The 18,410-nt window shown below is 34.7% G+C and overlaps 3 protein-coding genes across 3 annotated transcripts; all 3 read left to right on the forward strand.

The window, feature by feature from the left end:
* The first annotated feature begins 1,741 nt into the window (after positions 1-1,741).
* On the forward strand, positions 1,742-7,806 carry LOC7458421 (BTB/POZ domain-containing protein NPY1). Its single transcript, XM_024590315.2, has 4 exons — positions 1,742-2,885; positions 4,556-4,625; positions 5,370-6,536; positions 7,003-7,806. Exons 1-4 carry the CDS (start codon positions 2,824-2,826, stop codon positions 7,540-7,542), a joined length of 1,839 nt encoding a protein of 612 aa, XP_024446083.2. The 5' UTR covers positions 1,742-2,823; the 3' UTR covers positions 7,543-7,806.
* A 1,509-nt stretch (positions 7,807-9,315) lies between these two features.
* On the forward strand, positions 9,316-12,435 carry LOC7458420 (uncharacterized). Its single transcript, XM_002324876.4, has 7 exons — positions 9,316-9,565; positions 9,686-9,890; positions 10,113-10,314; positions 10,472-10,665; positions 10,909-11,062; positions 11,178-11,342; positions 11,581-12,435. The coding sequence occupies exons 1-7, from the start codon at positions 9,397-9,399 to the stop codon at positions 12,040-12,042; spliced, it is 1,551 nt and encodes a 516-aa protein (XP_002324912.2). The 5' UTR covers positions 9,316-9,396; the 3' UTR covers positions 12,043-12,435.
* A 510-nt stretch (positions 12,436-12,945) lies between these two features.
* Positions 12,946-17,981, forward strand: LOC7458419 (3-hydroxyisobutyryl-CoA hydrolase-like protein 2, mitochondrial). Its single transcript, XM_002324875.4, has 14 exons — positions 12,946-13,229; positions 14,386-14,466; positions 14,567-14,635; positions 14,796-14,859; positions 15,408-15,487; positions 15,718-15,801; positions 15,983-16,067; positions 16,210-16,295; positions 16,395-16,516; positions 16,820-16,880; positions 16,955-17,053; positions 17,132-17,233; positions 17,360-17,401; positions 17,485-17,981. Exons 1-14 carry the CDS (start codon positions 13,110-13,112, stop codon positions 17,602-17,604), a joined length of 1,215 nt encoding a protein of 404 aa, XP_002324911.4. The 5' UTR covers positions 12,946-13,109; the 3' UTR covers positions 17,605-17,981.
* Positions 17,982-18,410: the final 429 nt, after the last annotated feature.

The following is an 18,410-nucleotide window of genomic DNA, read 5'->3' on the forward strand; positions in this document are numbered from 1 at the left end:
TATTTTTTTCTGGATTTTTAAATATAAAAGATATAATATTTACTATCATGCATAAATAATTGCTGCCCAAACACTTTTTGTTTTTTTATTATGCGCCAGACACTTCTTTTCCAAACCGCAATGAAAACCAAACCCACAGAATATGGTTTGTTGAATATACAATCAATCAATTTAAATATATGTATGGTGTTTTTTATATTTTTTTTAATTTTTAATATCAATATTATTAAAAAATATTAAAAATATTTTTTTAATATTTTTTTATACTAAATATACTTTTAACGAACTGTTTGAGAGTGTGTTTACGGTTGCTTTTCAAAATGTATTTTATTTAAAAATATATCAAAATAATATTTTTTTTAGTTTTTAAAAATTATTTTTGATATCAGCGCATCAAAATAATTTAAAAACATCAAAAAAAATATTAATTTTTTAAAAAAAAAATAAGAAAAATTTAAATTTTTTCAAAAATATTGTTAAAATACAAAAATAAACAAACCCTGAAATTTACAAAAACTGAAGCAGAATCGCCGTTTCTAATCATACCACCTCTCGTAGTCTAGAAATTTTGATTTTGATAATTCTCTAACCCTAGCATAATTAGCTATCTCTAATTAATTGAATAAATAAACTTAATTTTATGGCACAAAAAATCATTAGAGAATTCCTTTTCAACATAAAATAAAAACAATTGTAACAGTACAGTTACACACAAATTTAACGCTATCATTTAGTTTTTTTTATATATAATTTATTTCTCATTAGGGATTTTTTTTTTATCTGGGTATTCTCATATCTTTTTAAAAAATAAGGTTAGTCTTGTTCAGAATTTGTGACTGCTCCTCTCGATAAATACGCTTCTTACAAGTTGAATTTGTGTTCTTATCTTAATAAAAATATAGTAATGTCCTAACCGTTATTCTGACATCCGTTATTCCGACATTTTATTTGTTAACAAGAGATTCGTTTAGTTTGCAGTTTAATTTTTTATATTTATCATTATTACTTTTTAAAGAAATTGCATATTTACATTTGGTTATCTCTGTATGACAGTAACTAAAATTTTATTTTCTACATGCACAAGATATATACGACAAAAGTAATTCTAGACTGAGATGAATAAATTAATTGAGTCATCTGAAACTTTTATAAAAATCAGCTAAAAGTTAACTGAGTTGAATGATTTTTTTAGATAATTTTAGTTATTTTTCTTAAATTCGGTTCAGATTTTAAATTTTAAAAATAAGATAAAATCAAATCAACCAAACTAAATAAATAAAAAAAATTAATTATAAACTAAAAGCTCACCGAACTAAGATTAATCCAAAATTGCACTTAAATTGAACTTATTTTATTTTTAGAATATAAAATTGAATTAAATCAGTTTGAGTTCCAACTTTTAAAGTTTATTTGTTTTTTTGATTTGAAAATATTTTTATAAAAAAAGATATTTTTGTTTTAAGTTAATTTATTTTATATTTTTAAATTGTGATGTGTTGATGTAAACATTAAATTAATATGTTTCATGTTTTTAAATAATTTTAATATGCTAATATAAAATAAATTTTTAATTAAAAACATACTGCAACGCATTAAAAAAAATCCACACCACACAAAGTTACAATAACTATTTTTATTTGTTAAGATTTTAAAAGAAGCAAAATTCAGGTAGAGAAAAAGAAAGCAGTAAAAAACCAATACTATAATAATAACTCTCTCTCTCTCTCTCTCTCTCTCTCTCTCTCTCTCTCAAGTCTCAAGTCCCAACAAGAGAAGAGAAGAGAAGAGAAGAAGATGAGACAATTACGTCAGATAAACTGAACCAAGATTGATTACACTCCATTACAGAGATAAACAAAGCAATAAAATATAATATACTGCTTCCCATACGAAGAAAGAGATAAATAGGATGATGTCCTTGAGATTTGCGTCAACAGAGAGAGAAGAAGATCTTTGAACCAGATCAGAGAGATAGAGCGATAGAGAGAGAGAGAGAGAGAGAGAGAGAGGTGTATGTGTGTCTGTGTGTTGTGTGATGTGGTGTGATTTAAAGCAAAGGCGGCGAAGAATTTATTGATCTTGATCTTGAAATTGATATGTTACAAAGGCTAGCAAGCAAGCAATACTCTCTCTCCTTTTCTTTCTCTCTCTACAGCACTACTCTGAACTCCCTTTATTTATATTTTTTTCCTTGCTAATCCCATAGCCAAAGAAGCTTTTTCTCTCTCTTTCTGACGCCATATTTCTTTTAAAAAAGAATCATTTCTCTCTCTCTGAGCCCCAAGTTCTGGTTTTTCTTGTTTCTTAATCATTATTTTCCTCTAATTTTCCAAGCCCACAATTTATTTTACTTTGTTTTGTTGTTTTTGTAACAACCCCACATCGTTTGTTTGGTTTCTTGCTGTGAGAGAGTAACCAAAATGTTAGTACTAGTAGTAGTATGACTGAAGGGTTATTAGAAATCAATGGGACAGCTCGAATTTCGAGGTGGTGTCTGGTTCTTAAAGGCAGAGGTTGTCTGTCTCAATCCAATGTATATTATGGTCTGGTCTGCTGGTAGAGTGTTTTAGGAGAGAGAAAGAGAGAGAATTCAGTCATTCATTCCTTTAAGAACCCGCCATTTCTGGTTTTAGGTATAAGAGATTGCTTGTTTGTTTATTGTCTCTGTTCTGCTCCTCTCTGGTTTTTGGTTTTAGTGATTCACAGAAAGTGAAAAAGTCTCAAACTTTGTCATCCTTGAAGGGAGGGAAGGGATAAAGAATAAAGGCTTGTTGAGTTCTTGAGTGAAGATTTTTCTTTTCGAAAGGTAACTTGGGGTTAAGAATGAAGTTTATGAAGTTGGGGTCCAAGCCTGATGCATTTCAAGCTGATGGCAAATCTCTCAGGTACGAGGGTTTCATTTATGTTCTTCTCTGTTATTCAAGCTCAAGTCAAGCTCCCTCTCTCCCTCTCCCTCTCTCTCTCTCTCTCATTTTCCCCCTCTTGTTCTGTTTTTGTTTTCCTTCATTTTGTGTTATTTTTGGTAAGACACTTTCTTTATTTTGTTTTTGTTTAATTTTTGGCAAATTTAGTTCTAAGGAATTGGTTTTGCTGTGTTTTTTTGTTAGAAATTGTGTACCTTCTTGCACTGCATTTGAGACTCGCATTTGGAAATTTTAACTAAAAAGCACTGCTGATTGTGCTGTTAAACATACTTGTTAAGCACACTGTCATGCGAGTTGATTTTGGTAGTTTTTTGAGGGTTTTGAGTAAGTTTTGATGTTACTAGAATGAATCAAGAAAATTACTGATTTTTCTTCCCCTTCTTTTTTTGCTTGATGTGGAGTTGGTTTTCAGTTCTTCTACTAGTTTTAATTTTATTTTTTATTTTACTTATTATTTGTTGCTTGTGTTGTTGCTATCATTGCTATTACTGGTACTACTAGTCGAGGGGCGGAGAAAAAAGGGGAGGAGAGGTATTTGAGGGGGTGGTCCTGAAATTGAACTGGCTCTTTTGTGATGAATTGGTGGTCCAAATGTAGTAATGTCATGCAGTGTTTGCGAGAACTTTAATCATCGCAGATGAGCAATTTCTTCCTCTAAACATTGCCATAGCATTTGTCCTGAACCTACCATAGTATCATTTACATTTTATATCTTGAAAACAAATCTAGAGTAGGGACCTTATATGTATTTTTCAGGCCAGGCTGATCTAGTTCCACAGGAATTATGTTTCTTTACTTTCTATCTCATTTTACTCAGAGTAATGAAAAAAAAAAGACAGATAATTTTGGACATTTGTGTTAATCAACTGGCATCATCACCATAGGCAGTATTTCTCTTGCTGCATAATAAGATATGAGCAAGCTGTTTGTTTCCTGTAATATAATGAAAGCATAAGAGCACTACTCTAGGGGAGTATCATGTGGGTATTTTTAGCCTTAAGTGTGAGGGATCCCATGGTTGGAGTTTTGAGGGGTAAGAGGACAAGATTACATGTGAAATTAAGAAATCCATGTAACTGTGAATGGGATTTGAATTTTGGTTTGTCTCATACAGAAATCTGTAATTCTCTTTCTGGATGATTTGCAGCAATGTCACTGAAACAGATGTAGTTAGTTATCTGGGGACTGATCTTCTTCTCCATGTTATTTTCATTTGCAGACCAAAAATCCTTTAAACCAAGCACATCCATCAATTGTTTTTATGTATAATGTATGCACAAGTTTGTGTGTTGAACTTCCTTTAAATTTATCAATTCCTTGCAGCAGTTGGGATTAGTTATCTCGTTCTAAAAATGTATGTCAGGTTCTTATTTATGATAACGTTGTGGTTTCTTTAAGGCTGTGAGGCATCACAAATTCCGGGATAATGAACAAATTTGCCACATCCTTGTTTACATGAACATTGAAAATGCTCATTGTACTCTTAATTCTTTATGGTTTATACCATTTTATTATTTGCCCCCTGTACATGCAGTATCGTACTCCTCCTAAGTGCATTTACTGCTTGCCCTTCACATTTAGTGCATTGAGTTGTCTATTGGGTGCTTAGCATGTTAGTTGTACTTATGCAGGTATGTGGCATCCGAACTGGCAGCAGATGTCATCATAAATGTTGGAGAAGTTAAGTTTAATCTCCACAAGGTATGGTCTCATCTTTGTCTTTGCTTATTTGCAAGTTATTCTGAATCTAGTCAGTCATAGTGCTCTATTCTATTAACACCTACCCATGAACATTTTCAAATCTCTAGAGATCTAGAGAATAATAACCGGTATATTGGTTCTCTTTGAGGAACGTCAAGTTATCACTTTATTACTAGCATTGGAATATTGTATAACCATTAAATCTCAATAATATACAAATTTAAGTTTGTAAGTAATTGCAGGACTTGAAACATGTTCAAGCATTTTTTTTTCTTGTTTCTTTTACTTTCTTTTGTTGGCAATTGTATGCTGGCTTGTGAGTTGGTGATAAATTAGTTTCCAGTAAAAGCATTTTGTCCATTGAATTGGAAAGGAAATAAAAGGTAAAACCATGTCATGTTTTCGTGTAAGGGTGGTCAAAATTTTGTTTCTCAGATGATGTCTATTTCTAATGTAGCTTATTTTTTTAACTACACTCGATAGTGGTCTCACCATGTACTGTTGATGCTAGAATTAGTAAAAGCTTGATTATGCTTTCCCTATATTATCTTCTTATACCAAGTCCTAATTGCTTGAGAGTTTAATTTTTATCATATGCAAAATTAAAGGACTTCCTCCACTGACTTACATAAAAGTGTTGACTACTTGGTCAGAAAAGAGCCCTTTCACAGCATGAGTTACAGCTCCTTTTATTTTTGCCTTTGTTTCTATAATTCACAATGAGTTGCTTTTATGAACTTGCAGTTCCCTCTCTTGTCAAAGAGCAATCGCTTGCAAAAGCTTGTGTCAAAAGCTGGTGAGAACTCTGATGAAATTGATATGGTTGATTTTCCTGGTGGGCCAAAGGCTTTTGAAATTTGTGCCAAATTCTGCTATGGAATGATAGTTACTCTCAACGCTTACAATGTTGTTGCTGCTCGTTGTGCGGCTGAGTACCTCGAGATGACTGAGGACGTTGACCGAGGGAACCTTATTTTTAAAATTGAGGTATTTCTGAACTCCAGTATCTTCCGTAGCTGGAAGGATTCCATTATTGTTCTTCAGACCACCAAATCTCTTCTGCCGTGGTCTGAAGATCTGAAGATTGTGGGCAGGTGCATAGATTCCATTGCATCTAAAACCTCTGTGGACCCTGCAAGCATTACTTGGTCCTACACATATAACCGTAAGTTGTCAGTGCCCGATAAAATAGTCGAGGAAGGGATAAATTTCAGAGAGAAAATTGAATCTGTTCCTAAGGATTGGTGGGTTGAAGATATATGTGAACTGGATATCGATCTCTACAAGAGAGTCATGATCACTGTGAAATCAAAGGGAAGAATGGATGGTAAAGTGATTGGGGAGGCACTGAAAACTTACGCGGTCAGATGGCTGCCAGATTCATTTGATGACTCAGTATCTGATGCTCGTACTTGGAGGTACAAATATCTGGTAGAAACACTCATTTGTTTGTTGCCTCCAGACAAGGGTGTGGGTTGTTCGTGTAGTTTCTTGCTGAAATTGTTGAAATTTGCCATTCTGGTTGGAGTCAATGACTCACCCAGGGAAGATTTGGTGAAGAGAATCAGTTTGAAGTTGCATGAGGCTTCTGTTAAGGATCTACTGGTTCCTGCCCGGCCTCCTCAAAACACATTATATGACGTGGAATTGATTCAGTGCATTGTTAATCGTTATTTGATGCATGAAAAGTATAATCAGGATGAGAAGAACCAGACAAATGGTGACTTTATTTTAGGGCATGAACATGTAACCCTGATGAACCTTGGTAAATTGATTGATGGATATCTAGCTGAAATTGCACACGACCCAAATCTCACCATCGCCAGCTTCATTGACTTGTCACGGTCAATTCCTGATTCGGCAAGACCAATTCAAGATGGGCTGTACAAAGCCATTGACATCTACCTGAAGGTAGTATTTTGTGCTTTTGAGTAATTTCATTTATAGTCTTATTTAATCTTTCAGTTTTATAGTTAAGCACCTATAGGGTTTGTGTATGTTTGCACAACTAAAACAATATACTGTCTACCATATCACTGCCTTTACGATGCTTCGAACACTCACGGACTTCTCACATCAAGCGACATTAGAATGAAGATGCTATTTTTATTTTATTTTAAGCAGCATGATCAACTGAAATGTGTTGTGCCTGGGGATTTGTGATCTGTATAGAAAATGTTTTAAACTGCTTTGTCTATGGTGAAGAACTTGACTGTATTTTTTTTTTATGGGTTGAGGGTGGTGGTTATGGGTTTCAGCAAATATTGTATGGTTACCAACATGAGGATTCTGTGTTACCAACTTTTCTTTCATAAGCTCTTCCTTGTGAATGGAACGCTTTTCTGGTATGATTCACTAATGGCTATTTTAAATTCAGGAACATCTCAGTTTGACGAAGGCAGAAAAAAAGAAGATATGCGGGCTAATGGATGTCAAGAAACTGACAATGGAGGCATCAATGCATGCTGCACAGAATGAGCGGCTCCCTCTCCGTGTTGTTGTCCAAGTTCTCTTTTTTGAGCAAGTCAGAGCAGCTTCTGGTGTTCAAGCTCTCAACAACAATGCCCGCGATACTTCAAATTCCACAACAAACACAGATGAAGAGTGGGAGAAGACAGCAGCTGACGATAACAAATCCCTCAAGAAACAAATGAGTAGAATGAAGATAAAAGATGAAGACTTCCGGAAAAATGGAAAACTGCTGAAGAAAAACAGTAAGAGCACCAAAAGTGGTGTGCAGCTGCTGCCATCTCGATCAAGGAGGATCTTTGATAGATTGTGGGTTGTTGGTAGAGGGCATGTTGAGAACAGAAGCTCGGAGACTTCTGGGAGTTCGCAGAGCCCAACTTCAGTGGCACCTGGTGACACCAAGTCCTTTGGTTCATCTTCAAGACAAAGGAGACACTCCATCTCCTAGAGAGAGTGAATTTGAGCTTCATCAGAACATAGCAAGGGAAGAAGATTGTTGAGAACTGTTCAAGTGTAAAAAGTGGTAGGTTTTGATTCTAGCAGGTGATGGAGGCTTACTCTTTTATCTTTATCTAGTAGATGAGATGGAGGTGTAATCAGTTTTTTGAGTGGCTTTTAATTTCTAACATCTTTTGATGGGTTCAAAATGTAATATTATCTATGTCTATGTATGAAGTTCACTTAGATTATTCATGAAAAGTTGTCCAGCCAACCTCTGATTTCTCTTCCCTTTATGCTTAAAATTCTCATGGCCACTCTTTTTTCCTTTTTTTTTCACCTCTTTGCTTTGTGACCAGGTCCCCGTTGCCTGTTCTCACTACAGCCAGCATCAACGCTGAAGTTTCTCTCATTAATTATTTTTCTTATAAAATTAATTATTTAAATACATCAGGGGGCTGTAAATCTTCTAAAATTATTTTTCTAAAAAATTTTGAACCATTAATTAACAAGATTCCATCATTCAATATAAGGAATTTTAAAGAGTAATTCCTCACAAAACTTTATTGGATAAAATTAACAAGAACTAATCAACATGTTAAATGGTAGCGTCTTTTTTTTATTTGTTTTTTTTATATATATATTTTTACATTGAATTTATTTTATTATTTATTTTGATTTTTATACTAGGTTTTCATGATTTTAAAAAAACATCTCGCATTGAATTAGATTAGTGTTTAGTTTTATAATAATTTTCTTTTTTCTATTGTATCATTAAAACAATATCTATTATATTATTAAATAAAAAATAATTAAAAAAAAACATAATTATTATGAATTGAGCTTCATGATTTATTTATGGAGTTCTTAGAAAAGTACACTGCCATAAGGTTGATATTCAAGTTTTTTTACCCTCTGTTTTTTTTATTACATTATTAAATAAAAATTAAATCCATAAAAAAATTATAATTATTGAAAATTAAGTTTCATAATTTATCTTGATTTATATTTTAAGGGGTTATCGTGTTCTTAAAAAAATATTCTGGTATTGAGTTGGTGCTCGGTTTTGCAAACGTCTATTTTTTATCATATAATTAAATAAAAATAGTTTTTTTCCTTAAAAATATAGTTATTAAACTCAGTGAAGTTCATGATCCAGATTACAGGTTTATCGAGTTAATTTAGATTTACTTGAGTTAATCCAATATCTCGTTATCTCAATATTTTTTTTTAAAAAATATCATCTTAAAAATATTTTTAAAGTCAAATTATGTTTTTATCAGCTATTTAAATTTTTTTTAATATGTCAAAGCCAAAAAAATCATATCAAAATAATAAAATAAATAAAGAATATGTTTAGAAGTTTCAAGTTTGATATGATGAATTAAATTTAATAATATTATCATTTTAATATTATTTTATATATAAATCTTTATTTTGTACCTGCTATAACTTATAACTTAGCATGGGGAATTATATACAATTACTATAAATAATAATCACAAATTTGTGTAAGCTCAAACTTTTTATTTTTGTTAGCACAGTATAACTATATTTAAAAAAAATAATTATTTTTAAATTTAAATTATTTTTTTTAATTTTTAGATAATTTTTTATATACTAAAATAACAAATAAATCTAAAAACAACCTTAAAACACTTTCAATCAGTCAAACAATGCCACTGGATCTAAACAAGATTCCATTTCATGTTCCTTTCCTGGATTGAGATGAACCCAAAAGTCAAGCCCTTTGACTTTCCAACTATAGCAATGACCAATAGCTTCCATTTATTGTAGTTATCACAGAAAGCACTGTCCTTTACACACAAAAACACACAGTAACCACAATCTTGAACAAGAAAACATGAAACATCCACTTTCAGACATCATCATTTCACTTTCTCTCTGTCTCTTATTATTATTAGCCAATCTTACTCTAACAGAATCATCACCACAATGCAAAGCATGGCTAGTCCAATCAATCCCTACAGACATGCCACACCTCTCTCCTGTCCCTGGTGTTCTCACCACTGGTAAAACTTTGATGGGTTTTTCTCCTTTTGCTATTCAACTATCTCTATCAAAATAAATTTTAGATTTTGCAACCTATTATGTTTTTTAGTGTTTGATATGATTGTATTGTTGTTTTATAGGGGATGTGTTGCTTTGGTTGGCCAAGAATTCTACTAAGAGTTTGGATGTTATAGCTCAATACTGGCAGTTAGTGGCAAGTCCTGCTGATCCTCGTTCAGGGGATTATGGTTACTCTAAAGAGGAGATGAAGAGATTTGGCGCTGATCAAGGTTCTGCTGTTTACAACGCCATAGAGGATGCTGCCCTTAGAAATGTTAGTATCAGGTGTGTTTTTTCATGTTCTAGTGTTCCTCTGTGCTTTATTTGTGATTTGCATTTGGTTTCCATCTGGGTTTGGCCTATTTAGTTTCTGCGTAATGGGTTTTCGTATGCATATCAAATTCACAAAAAAAGAGTTGCTTCTCTTGAATTAGAGGAATTCTTCTTGCACTTTGTAATTGTAATTTGAACTGTGTTTGTTCTGTTGTGAAATTGAATGTCTTTTAGGCTGTTACAACACTCAGGTGTTTATCCTGATTTTACCAAAGAACCAACTGACCTTGCTTCAGGAAGGCCAAATGTGAAGAGTGTGACTTTGTTGCTGAGTAAATGGTGGGGGTCAGGCATAATTCATACCAAAGTTTGGATATCGGATCGACAAGATGTGTATATTGGATCTGCAAATAATGATTGGAAATCTCTCACTCAGGTACTTTGAATGGTCGTCTAGTCTGTTGCTTGGTTAATTTCCTTGAACTGCAGAATCCATAACCTTAGGGTGTTTTTTGCTCTTCTAGTTGTCTCAGCATGTTGTTGGTTTCAGTTGAATCTCGCGGTGGATGTTCATGATTTTGGTATTGTTTCAGGTTAAGGAGGTTGGAATTTATCTAGTTGATTGTCCAAAAATAGCAAAAAGTGTTGAAACCTACTTTGGAAACCTATGGAAACTTGCTTCTCTTAATTCATCAGCTTACACCAGAACTGTATCTGATCAACAGTGGCAAGTTAATAGAACGGTTCCATGCTGGTCACATTTCATTGATTCTGAAGAAAGATGCAGGTGTGTTGGAGGATTTTCCATTAACCTAATTAAGTTATTTGTTTCTTGGAATCAATTTCTTTTGGTCAGATGATTTGGAAAATCATCTGTAATGTTTCGAGAAATTATATGAAGAGATCACAGCCTGACAGTTTTCAAGAACTCATTTGTCAACTCCTTTGGTCCTTGTTCATTTCATGGTTTACTGTCTTGTTGGTTGGAAATTTACGATTAACCGAACTGAAGATGACGTTTCTGTCACAGATCACCTCTTCCTCGTTCCATGAAGGCTCCCCATACTACAGGCTATCCAACATTATCAGACCCATATATGTTCCATATTCCAATAGAAACTCCCGGGCACAGTTATTCAAATTTGTGGCCTCAACCAAGCTATTTATCCTTTGCTCCTCCTGAGGTAATCGAGCAATTTTTGGTTACTTCATGCATGTAGCATCTGATATGCATCCATATATTTTGACGTGATTTGCTCTTTATGCTTTGCCCATTTTGATACTATATTGGGCTAGCAGCTCTCATTTGGCAGGTTCCAGGCTGATGAACAGGCATGGGTTGATACAATTAAATCTGTTGGAACCGGATCCACTGTTAGGATAAACACTATGGACTGGCTTGGCCAATCCCAATATGTGAAGCCAACAGTTTATTGGTCATCCCTTTCCTCTGTAATCTCTGAGGTATCCATGTCTTCATACCATTAAGTTTCTGCATTCTTAAGATCACTACACTTCTTAAAAACAAGATTTGTAGCATTTCAGAACACGTTTTTCTACTAAGCTCATAGAGTTTCTTAATTTATAGATGTGCATGCCTCACTGCATTTTTTTTTGGTGTGTGCATATGTATCTGCATTTACCAAGAATATTCTAAGTTCTGAAAGATTTTTGTATTTCAATGGCTTTGTTGAATTGATAGGTTGTCTTCTCCAAGCACGCAACAGTGAAGTTACTGGTAGCATTCTGGGCTCATTTTATTGACAACACCGAGCAGTATCTGAAGTCTCTTCTCTACTCTAATGTCCTCTGCTCTTCCTCCAAGTATAACAACTGTTCTGGTAAAGTTGAGATCAAGTACTATTTAGTTCCAGGTTATAACCTGACAGGACCTGCAATTAGCAATGGGACTAGCACAGGAAACATTTATCCAGGCTTTACGCGGGTTAATCATGGAAAATATGCAGTTAGTGATACACGAGCCCACATTGGCACGAGCAATCTTATATGGGATTATTTTTACACAACAGCTGGTGTCAGTTTCGGGACATACAACCCTGCCATTGTTTCACAGCTTCAAGCAATCTTTGATGCTGACTGGAACTCACCATATGCTATTCCAGTAGGCGAGCTGGATGAAGCTCATCGTTCTTATTCGAACTGAGTACTTTCGCTTGAAGAAGCACTTGACTTTGTCGAAACAAGTTCTAAGCTAATGATAGCAATGGATTCAAGGAAGTAAATGCGTACAAAGGCGACGATGACATTCCGGATTTGCTTTTGATTGGTCACCTGCAAGTTCTTATACACTTTGTAATCTTTGAACAAAATAAGGATGAACTCATGTTCAACTTTAGACTGAACCTTACAAAGATTTTTGTTACATTTCGTATGCTGTCAACACTCACCAATCATTTGACCATAATACATGAATTTGTTCTTAATCACAAGGGTTGAGATCCAAAGTTAGGGCAGTGTAGTGATGACATTGACAATGGTTGTAATTTGATGCAACTTTTTGATAAATTTTATTGTGTAATTTGAATTATTCGTTAAATCTAACATTATTATTTGTTAAGTTTCACCAACCACTATTAAGACATAAATTTTACATAACCAGCAAGCATTCTTAATTTTTTTTATTTATCATTAAGTCATTTTTTAACACTTGTAAAACTTCACCTTAATACTTAATCTTTAATTTTTAACCCTAAATCTAATCGCATTAAACCTGATTTAGGATGGATTTCAAGAAGAAAAATAAAAGGGAGTTGACCTATATGATCTGTTCAATCTGATTAAAACTCAAATTGATTTTTTTTCCAAGATTTTACTTCAAAAAATTAAAACATTGATTCACCTTTGGCAACCCGGTTAATCTATATCATGGACCTTGAGTCAAATTATGAGCCGGGCCGTGTATCATTACTATGGTAAAAACTGGTTCAACTATAGTTAGAGCTAAAAAATGAAAAATAATCATTCTTTAAGGACTTTGGTGGGACATCAATAAAACTTTCAAAACCCAAATTGAAACCCTTAACAAGGTGATGCAGCCCATTCATTTTAGCCCATTAACGTAAAACCCCACACCCTCTAGGGAACTCCCTCGCTTCTCCTGCGAGAGCTAAACGCACTGAACAGCGAACTAAAACCAAGGGTGGCCTCCATTGATAGAGAAGCGAACCCAAGATACATTACCAACACCTGCACAAGCAAATAGAGCTAGAGATGATGCAGAGATTCAAAGGATTGATAAAGTTAAAGCAAGCTAGAAATGGGCTTCTTTCTTATCAGAGAAACTTCTCTGCTTTACCTTACGATGCTCAATATGATGATCCTCAAGACCAGGTCAGTCTGTCAGTCTCTTTTTATATGTTTTTGTTTTGAAACTCTTGCACCCAATTGAAAGTTTAAGTCTTTTAGTAGAAAGTTTCAGTCTTTTAGCTTAAAGTTTTGGTCTTTGTGTACGTTTTGTGTGTATGGCATTTGGTTTTCTACTGAGAAGTGGTTCATTTATGAATAGAAGACTCTCAAGAATGGGGCTTTTTTTTTCTAAAGTTTTTTGTATCCAGTTGAAAGATTGAGGCTTTTAAGTAGAAAGTTTGTCTTCTAAGTTCGAGCTTCAATACTTGTTCCTTGTGCATGTTGTGTGTGCGCGCCAATTGGCTTTGTGTTGAGAATTTGTTCGCTTATTAAGAGCAAATTAAGAAGAATGGAGCTTTTTGTTTATTCGTTAAAAAATACTCGCACCCAATTGAGAGTCTATTTATCATTTCCGGTCTTTCTGTTTTTTCTTTCATTTTCGGGTGTAGGCTTTCTTGTCGTCCTTTATTCTAGATAGGAATGCCCACGAATTGGCTTCGAGTCTTTGTGTTAATTTAATGCCGGAATTCCTCTCACTTCCCAAATGAAATAGAACCAAAGTCAAGACAATTTAGCAGGATAATGGGGGAACCCTATGGTAGAATCTTCTAGGTGTCTGCCTTTCTGTTAGAGGAGATCTTTGGAGTTTCCCTGTAAATAATCAGCTCTGGTGGTTCTTTCTTGAGCCAGCGGAGATGACACCAAAAGTTCAGTGGCTTTTGGGCTTTCTTCTATCTCAGACCCACAAAATGACCTGTGCTGTGACAGCACAAGCATTCGGAGGGTTTCCCTTTATTGGAGTCTTTACCTTTCGTACCCAATTGAGAGCCTGGGTCTTTTTAGTGCAAGGTTTTGATCTTTTTTGCTTAATTATTTGTTCTTTGTGTATGTTCAGTGTTTATGAAATTTGGTTTTGTTTTGAGAAATGGTTTATTTATGTGAAGAAGACTCACGAGAATGGAGCTTTTGTTTAGCTGTTTAGAAATGCTTGTGCCCAGTTGGAAGTTTTTTTTTTTTTTTTAATTTGTTTTTTGTGTGTGTTGAGTGCGCGCACCATTTGGTTTAGTTTTGAGAAATGTTTTATTTGTGAATAATTTTTTTTTTTAAAGAGCTTTTTGTTTTTTTGGGTGGTAAATTTCAGGTTTTGGTTGAAGGAAGAGCGAAATCAAGAGCAGCCATTCTTAATAGACCAGCTTCTCGCAATGCTCTCACAATTCCAATGGTTTGCTCTCGTTTTCTTCGTATGTTCTGTTTGCTCGTTAGCATTCTTTAGTAGCTATGTGGAAAATTTGAAAATGAGTTGAAGGTCTTTTGCTTGGTAGGTGGCTCGGTTGAAGAGACTGTATGAATCATGGGAAGAAAACCATGATATTGGATTTGTCTTGATGAAGGTATAGAGCTTTGACTTTACTTAAGAACATATCCTATAAACATGTTTTCCAAATGCTTTTACTTTGTTGTTGGAGATGTTTTTGAAAATTTGACACTATTTTTTCTGCTCCAATTTGGTCATGCCTGGTGTTTAACCTGCTTTCTTCATATCTTATGAAGGGTAGCGGCAAGGCTTTCTGTTCCGGTTCAGATGTCGTTTCCCTTTGTGAGTTGTTAAATGAAGGTGGGTTTCATGCTTTTGCACATGTGCACACCCACACACATGCACATATGTACAGTTAGTGTGTCCGTGTGTCTATCTCACGAGTTCTTGAGCCACAAGGCTATGTCCATGGAATTTTGAATGAGCCACATTCCATCATATACATTAGGGATCCTTCCTCGATGTTATAGTTAAGAGAGATTGTTCAAACTTCAAAGGCCAAAATAAATCTGTCTTCTGGTACCTGACGACAGTACACTGATCAAATGTGTTTGCACTGCACAAAATTCTGCAGAGGTAGAATGGTTGGTGGTTTTAGAACTGATTGATATGATGGGGCCCTGATTTTGGACATGACTGTTTTACTCCATCTGTTTCATTCTTTTGATCACCTGGCAATAATTACTGACTCACAACCTTTTATAACATTTCATTTCTCTCCTTGTTCAACTTTGATATTGTTAGTGTTGCTTCTTATTCAGATGCAGCCTTTGCTTCACATTTACAAATAGTCATGATACTGACATTGTTGCTGATACACTTCCGAACTGCATTTTGATCATGTACAGGAAAGATGGAAGAATGCAAAACATATTTCCAGACATTGTATAAGTTTGTCTACCTACAAGCAACATATTTGAAGCCAAATGTGAGAATACAACCTCTTAGAAAATCTCTATGTAGAGCTCAATCAGTTTTGAGCTAAGTAATGGTATCTGGGTACTCTAATATCTTGCTATGTTTCTGCTGCTAAAGTTTATGGATGAAATCTTGTTATCATGTAATAAGAGTACAATGTTTTTCATAGAACAACATTTGTGGGTAGCTTTAAACTGGTCATCATTTAATTTACTTTCCTATTGTTATACATTCTTTCAGGTGGCCATCTTGGATGGTTTCACCATGGGATCTGGGGCTGGAATTGCGGTGCCAGGAATGTTTCGTGTGGCAACTAATAAAACTGTAAGTGACTAGTGCTACAGACTAACATCTGAATGAAACACTATTAATTTTCTTGAACTTGAGTCAGACAACTTTGAAACTGTGCTTTCCCTTGTATCATATCAATGTAGTTGCCATGGTGTTTATGTTACATAAAACACATTCAGGTGAAGTGCTTCTTAACTATTCTTATGGTGTGCAGGTTTTTGCTCATCCAGAGGCTCAAATAGGTTTCCATCCTGATGCAGGGGCCTCCTTTTATCTTTCTCGCCTACCTGGTTACTTAGGTAACACCAGACTATCTCTGCTTTTGAATATGCATTATTTATCATATGTTCTGTTCGATATCATACTTTCATTTTCTTGTGAACCAGAATTTTTTCCCTTTTTTTTGGGCACAGTGTTGGTATTCAGTATTCTTTGTTTCAGGGGAATACTTGGCTCTAACGGGAGACAAGCTTAATGGTGTAGAAATGATTGCTTGTGGCCTTGCTTCTCACTATGCATTACATGAGGTCTGTTTTCACTGCAATCTACTACTTGATTCCTTCTTTTTTACTCTTTGTCTGCATCCGTAAATGTTGTGTAGCCTATAATAACATCTTCCTTGACAGAGACTTGATTTGATTGAAGAACGTCTCGGTAAACTGATCACAGATGAGGCTACTGTCATAGAGACTTCTCTTGCACAATATGGTGACCTTGTCTATCCAGATAAGACAAGCGTCCTTTACAAGTAATGTCTCCTTATGCATTTTCTTACTTTTTTACTTCGTATCCTGTTGTGTTGATTTAGTTCCTCGACAATTGCAATATTAGTTCGTATAGTATTGATCATTAAATGCATTACAGTTGGGCCAGTGGCAAGGGGGTTGGCTGGTTTCTTAGGTGGTTCTAGGTTTGGTTTCTTGTAGCATTCAAAAACAAAATAAAAAAGAAAAAGAAAAGGCATCATAACTTTTATACATGAAATGGAACATGTAACCTGTATGTCCAACTTACTTTATTTCCCCATTTCCATCCTTTGTTGTTGTTTCAGGATCGAGACAATTGATAAATGTTTCAGCCATGATACAGTTGAGGAAATTGTTGATGCACTGGTAAGCTTCATTTTCTATGCAATGCCCTTTGTGCTGCAGTCGTGTGTCTGACATTTGAACCTTTATTTTCTCAGGAAAATGAGGCAGCCAACTCTTATAATGAGTGGTGTAAAAATGCCATCGGCAAAATAAAAGAAGCCTCACCACTGAGCTTAAAAGTTACATTGCATTCGGTAGGTTAATGATGCTTCACAACTATGGTGGTGTCTATTGTAATTCATAGGGTTGACTTCAGTTTCTTTGGCATTTAGATACGAGAAGGTAGATTTCAATCTCTCGATCAGTGTCTTGCTCGTGAATATCGAATGTCACTCACTGGAATGTCCAAACGAGTGTCTAATGATTTCTGTGAGGTAACTTCTTCTTCTCTCCCTCTCTCTTTTAATTTTCGTTTTCCTCTTTGCATATTTGTTTTACATGCTGCAAAACATTTTGAAGATCCAATCTATTGTAACTGGTTGAATTCTGCTTTTTCATAGGGTGTTCGTGCTCGGCTAGTAGATAAGGATTTTGCTCCGAAGGTACTGAATCCACTTATCATCTTGCTTTCTCATATGATTGTTCTTACTCCAATTAGTAATCTGTTTCCCATCTGAAAATGCAGTGGGAACCTCCAAGTTTAGAAGAAGTAAGCAAAGACATGGTGGATAGCTATTTCTCCCCACTTGGGGAGCTCGAACCAGAGTTGGAGCTGCCAACAGCTTTGCGAGAACCTTACATCTGAGTGATAAACCCATACAAGCTTCAAGAGGGAATGTCGGATGCAGGATGCAAGTGGCCAGGATCGTTTACAAGCAGGAATGGATGAGGGTCCTTGAAGACACAGGTGATCCCAGGATCGTATTGTAGCTTTGTATTTCTTGCCGGCTCCATTGTTGCAGGATGAATGGAAACTTGGCCCTTTTAATGTTTTCCTTGGAATAGGTTATCATATTATTTGTTATACAAGCTATGCCAACAGTGTCATGGCCTTCAAGGCCTTTTTTTCTCTCTGTTAACTCATAAGATTTTGCATAGACGATAGAACATTTGTTTCCTTTCACCTGTTCCATGGATCATATGATTCAACACGAAAAAGTTCAGTCCATGATTTCATGATCATATATAGATTACAAATCCATGGTTCATATCATTAAGCAAACGCTCCCACCTTAGTGTCACAAAATGAAACGATTAATCATTCAGCACCTCCCTAGCACGAAAAACTCGCGAGGCAAAACGACCAGTCATTTGAGCTGATAATTATTAAAACTGTCTTCCCACGTGGCTGGGGTCGGTGGAGGTTATTTTAAGGATTGTCTTTTAATTTTTTTTTTAAAGCAATATTATTTTATTTAAATTTTATCTATAATGACATTATTTCATTAAAAAAAAAAAACCGAAGTTTTAGAATTGACAAGGACTGAACTATCAAACTATGGCTAGCAAGATATGAGTTTTTTTTTTTTTTTTTTTTTAATGAAGTCGAATAAGATATTATTCTTGTACGGATAAACTTCATGTCTTTCCCTGTGAACTCAACAATATCAC

This window comes from Populus trichocarpa, chromosome 18, assembly GCF_000002775.5.
Source record: "Populus trichocarpa isolate Nisqually-1 chromosome 18, P.trichocarpa_v4.1, whole genome shotgun sequence".
Taxonomy (NCBI): Eukaryota; Viridiplantae; Streptophyta; class Magnoliopsida; order Malpighiales; family Salicaceae; genus Populus; species Populus trichocarpa.

Bases quoted from the DNA above. Each gene is read 5' to 3' on its own strand.
- LOC7458419 (XM_002324875.4), top strand. From the start codon at position 13,110: ATGATGCAGAGATTCAAAGGATTGATAAAGTTAAAGCAAGCTAGAAAT. The intron at 14,860-15,407 runs GTGGGTTTCATG...GATCATGTACAG, and splicing joins TTGTGAGTTGTTAAATGAAG to GAAAGATGGAAGAATGCAAA. The intron at 16,296-16,394 runs GTCTGTTTTCAC...CTTCCTTGACAG, and splicing joins CTCACTATGCATTACATGAG to AGACTTGATTTGATTGAAGA.
- LOC7458421 (XM_024590315.2), top strand. From the start codon at position 2,824: ATGAAGTTTATGAAGTTGGGGTCCAAGCCTGATGCATTTCAAGCTGAT. The intron at 4,626-5,369 runs GTATGGTCTCAT...ATGAACTTGCAG, and splicing joins TTAAGTTTAATCTCCACAAG to TTCCCTCTCTTGTCAAAGAG. The intron at 6,537-7,002 runs GTAGTATTTTGT...TTTTAAATTCAG, and splicing joins CCATTGACATCTACCTGAAG to GAACATCTCAGTTTGACGAA.
- LOC7458420 (XM_002324876.4), top strand. From the start codon at position 9,397: ATGAAACATCCACTTTCAGACATCATCATTTCACTTTCTCTCTGTCTC. The intron at 10,315-10,471 runs GTACTTTGAATG...GTATTGTTTCAG, and splicing joins ATTGGAAATCTCTCACTCAG to GTTAAGGAGGTTGGAATTTA. The intron at 10,666-10,908 runs GTGTGTTGGAGG...TTTCTGTCACAG, and splicing joins GATTCTGAAGAAAGATGCAG to ATCACCTCTTCCTCGTTCCA.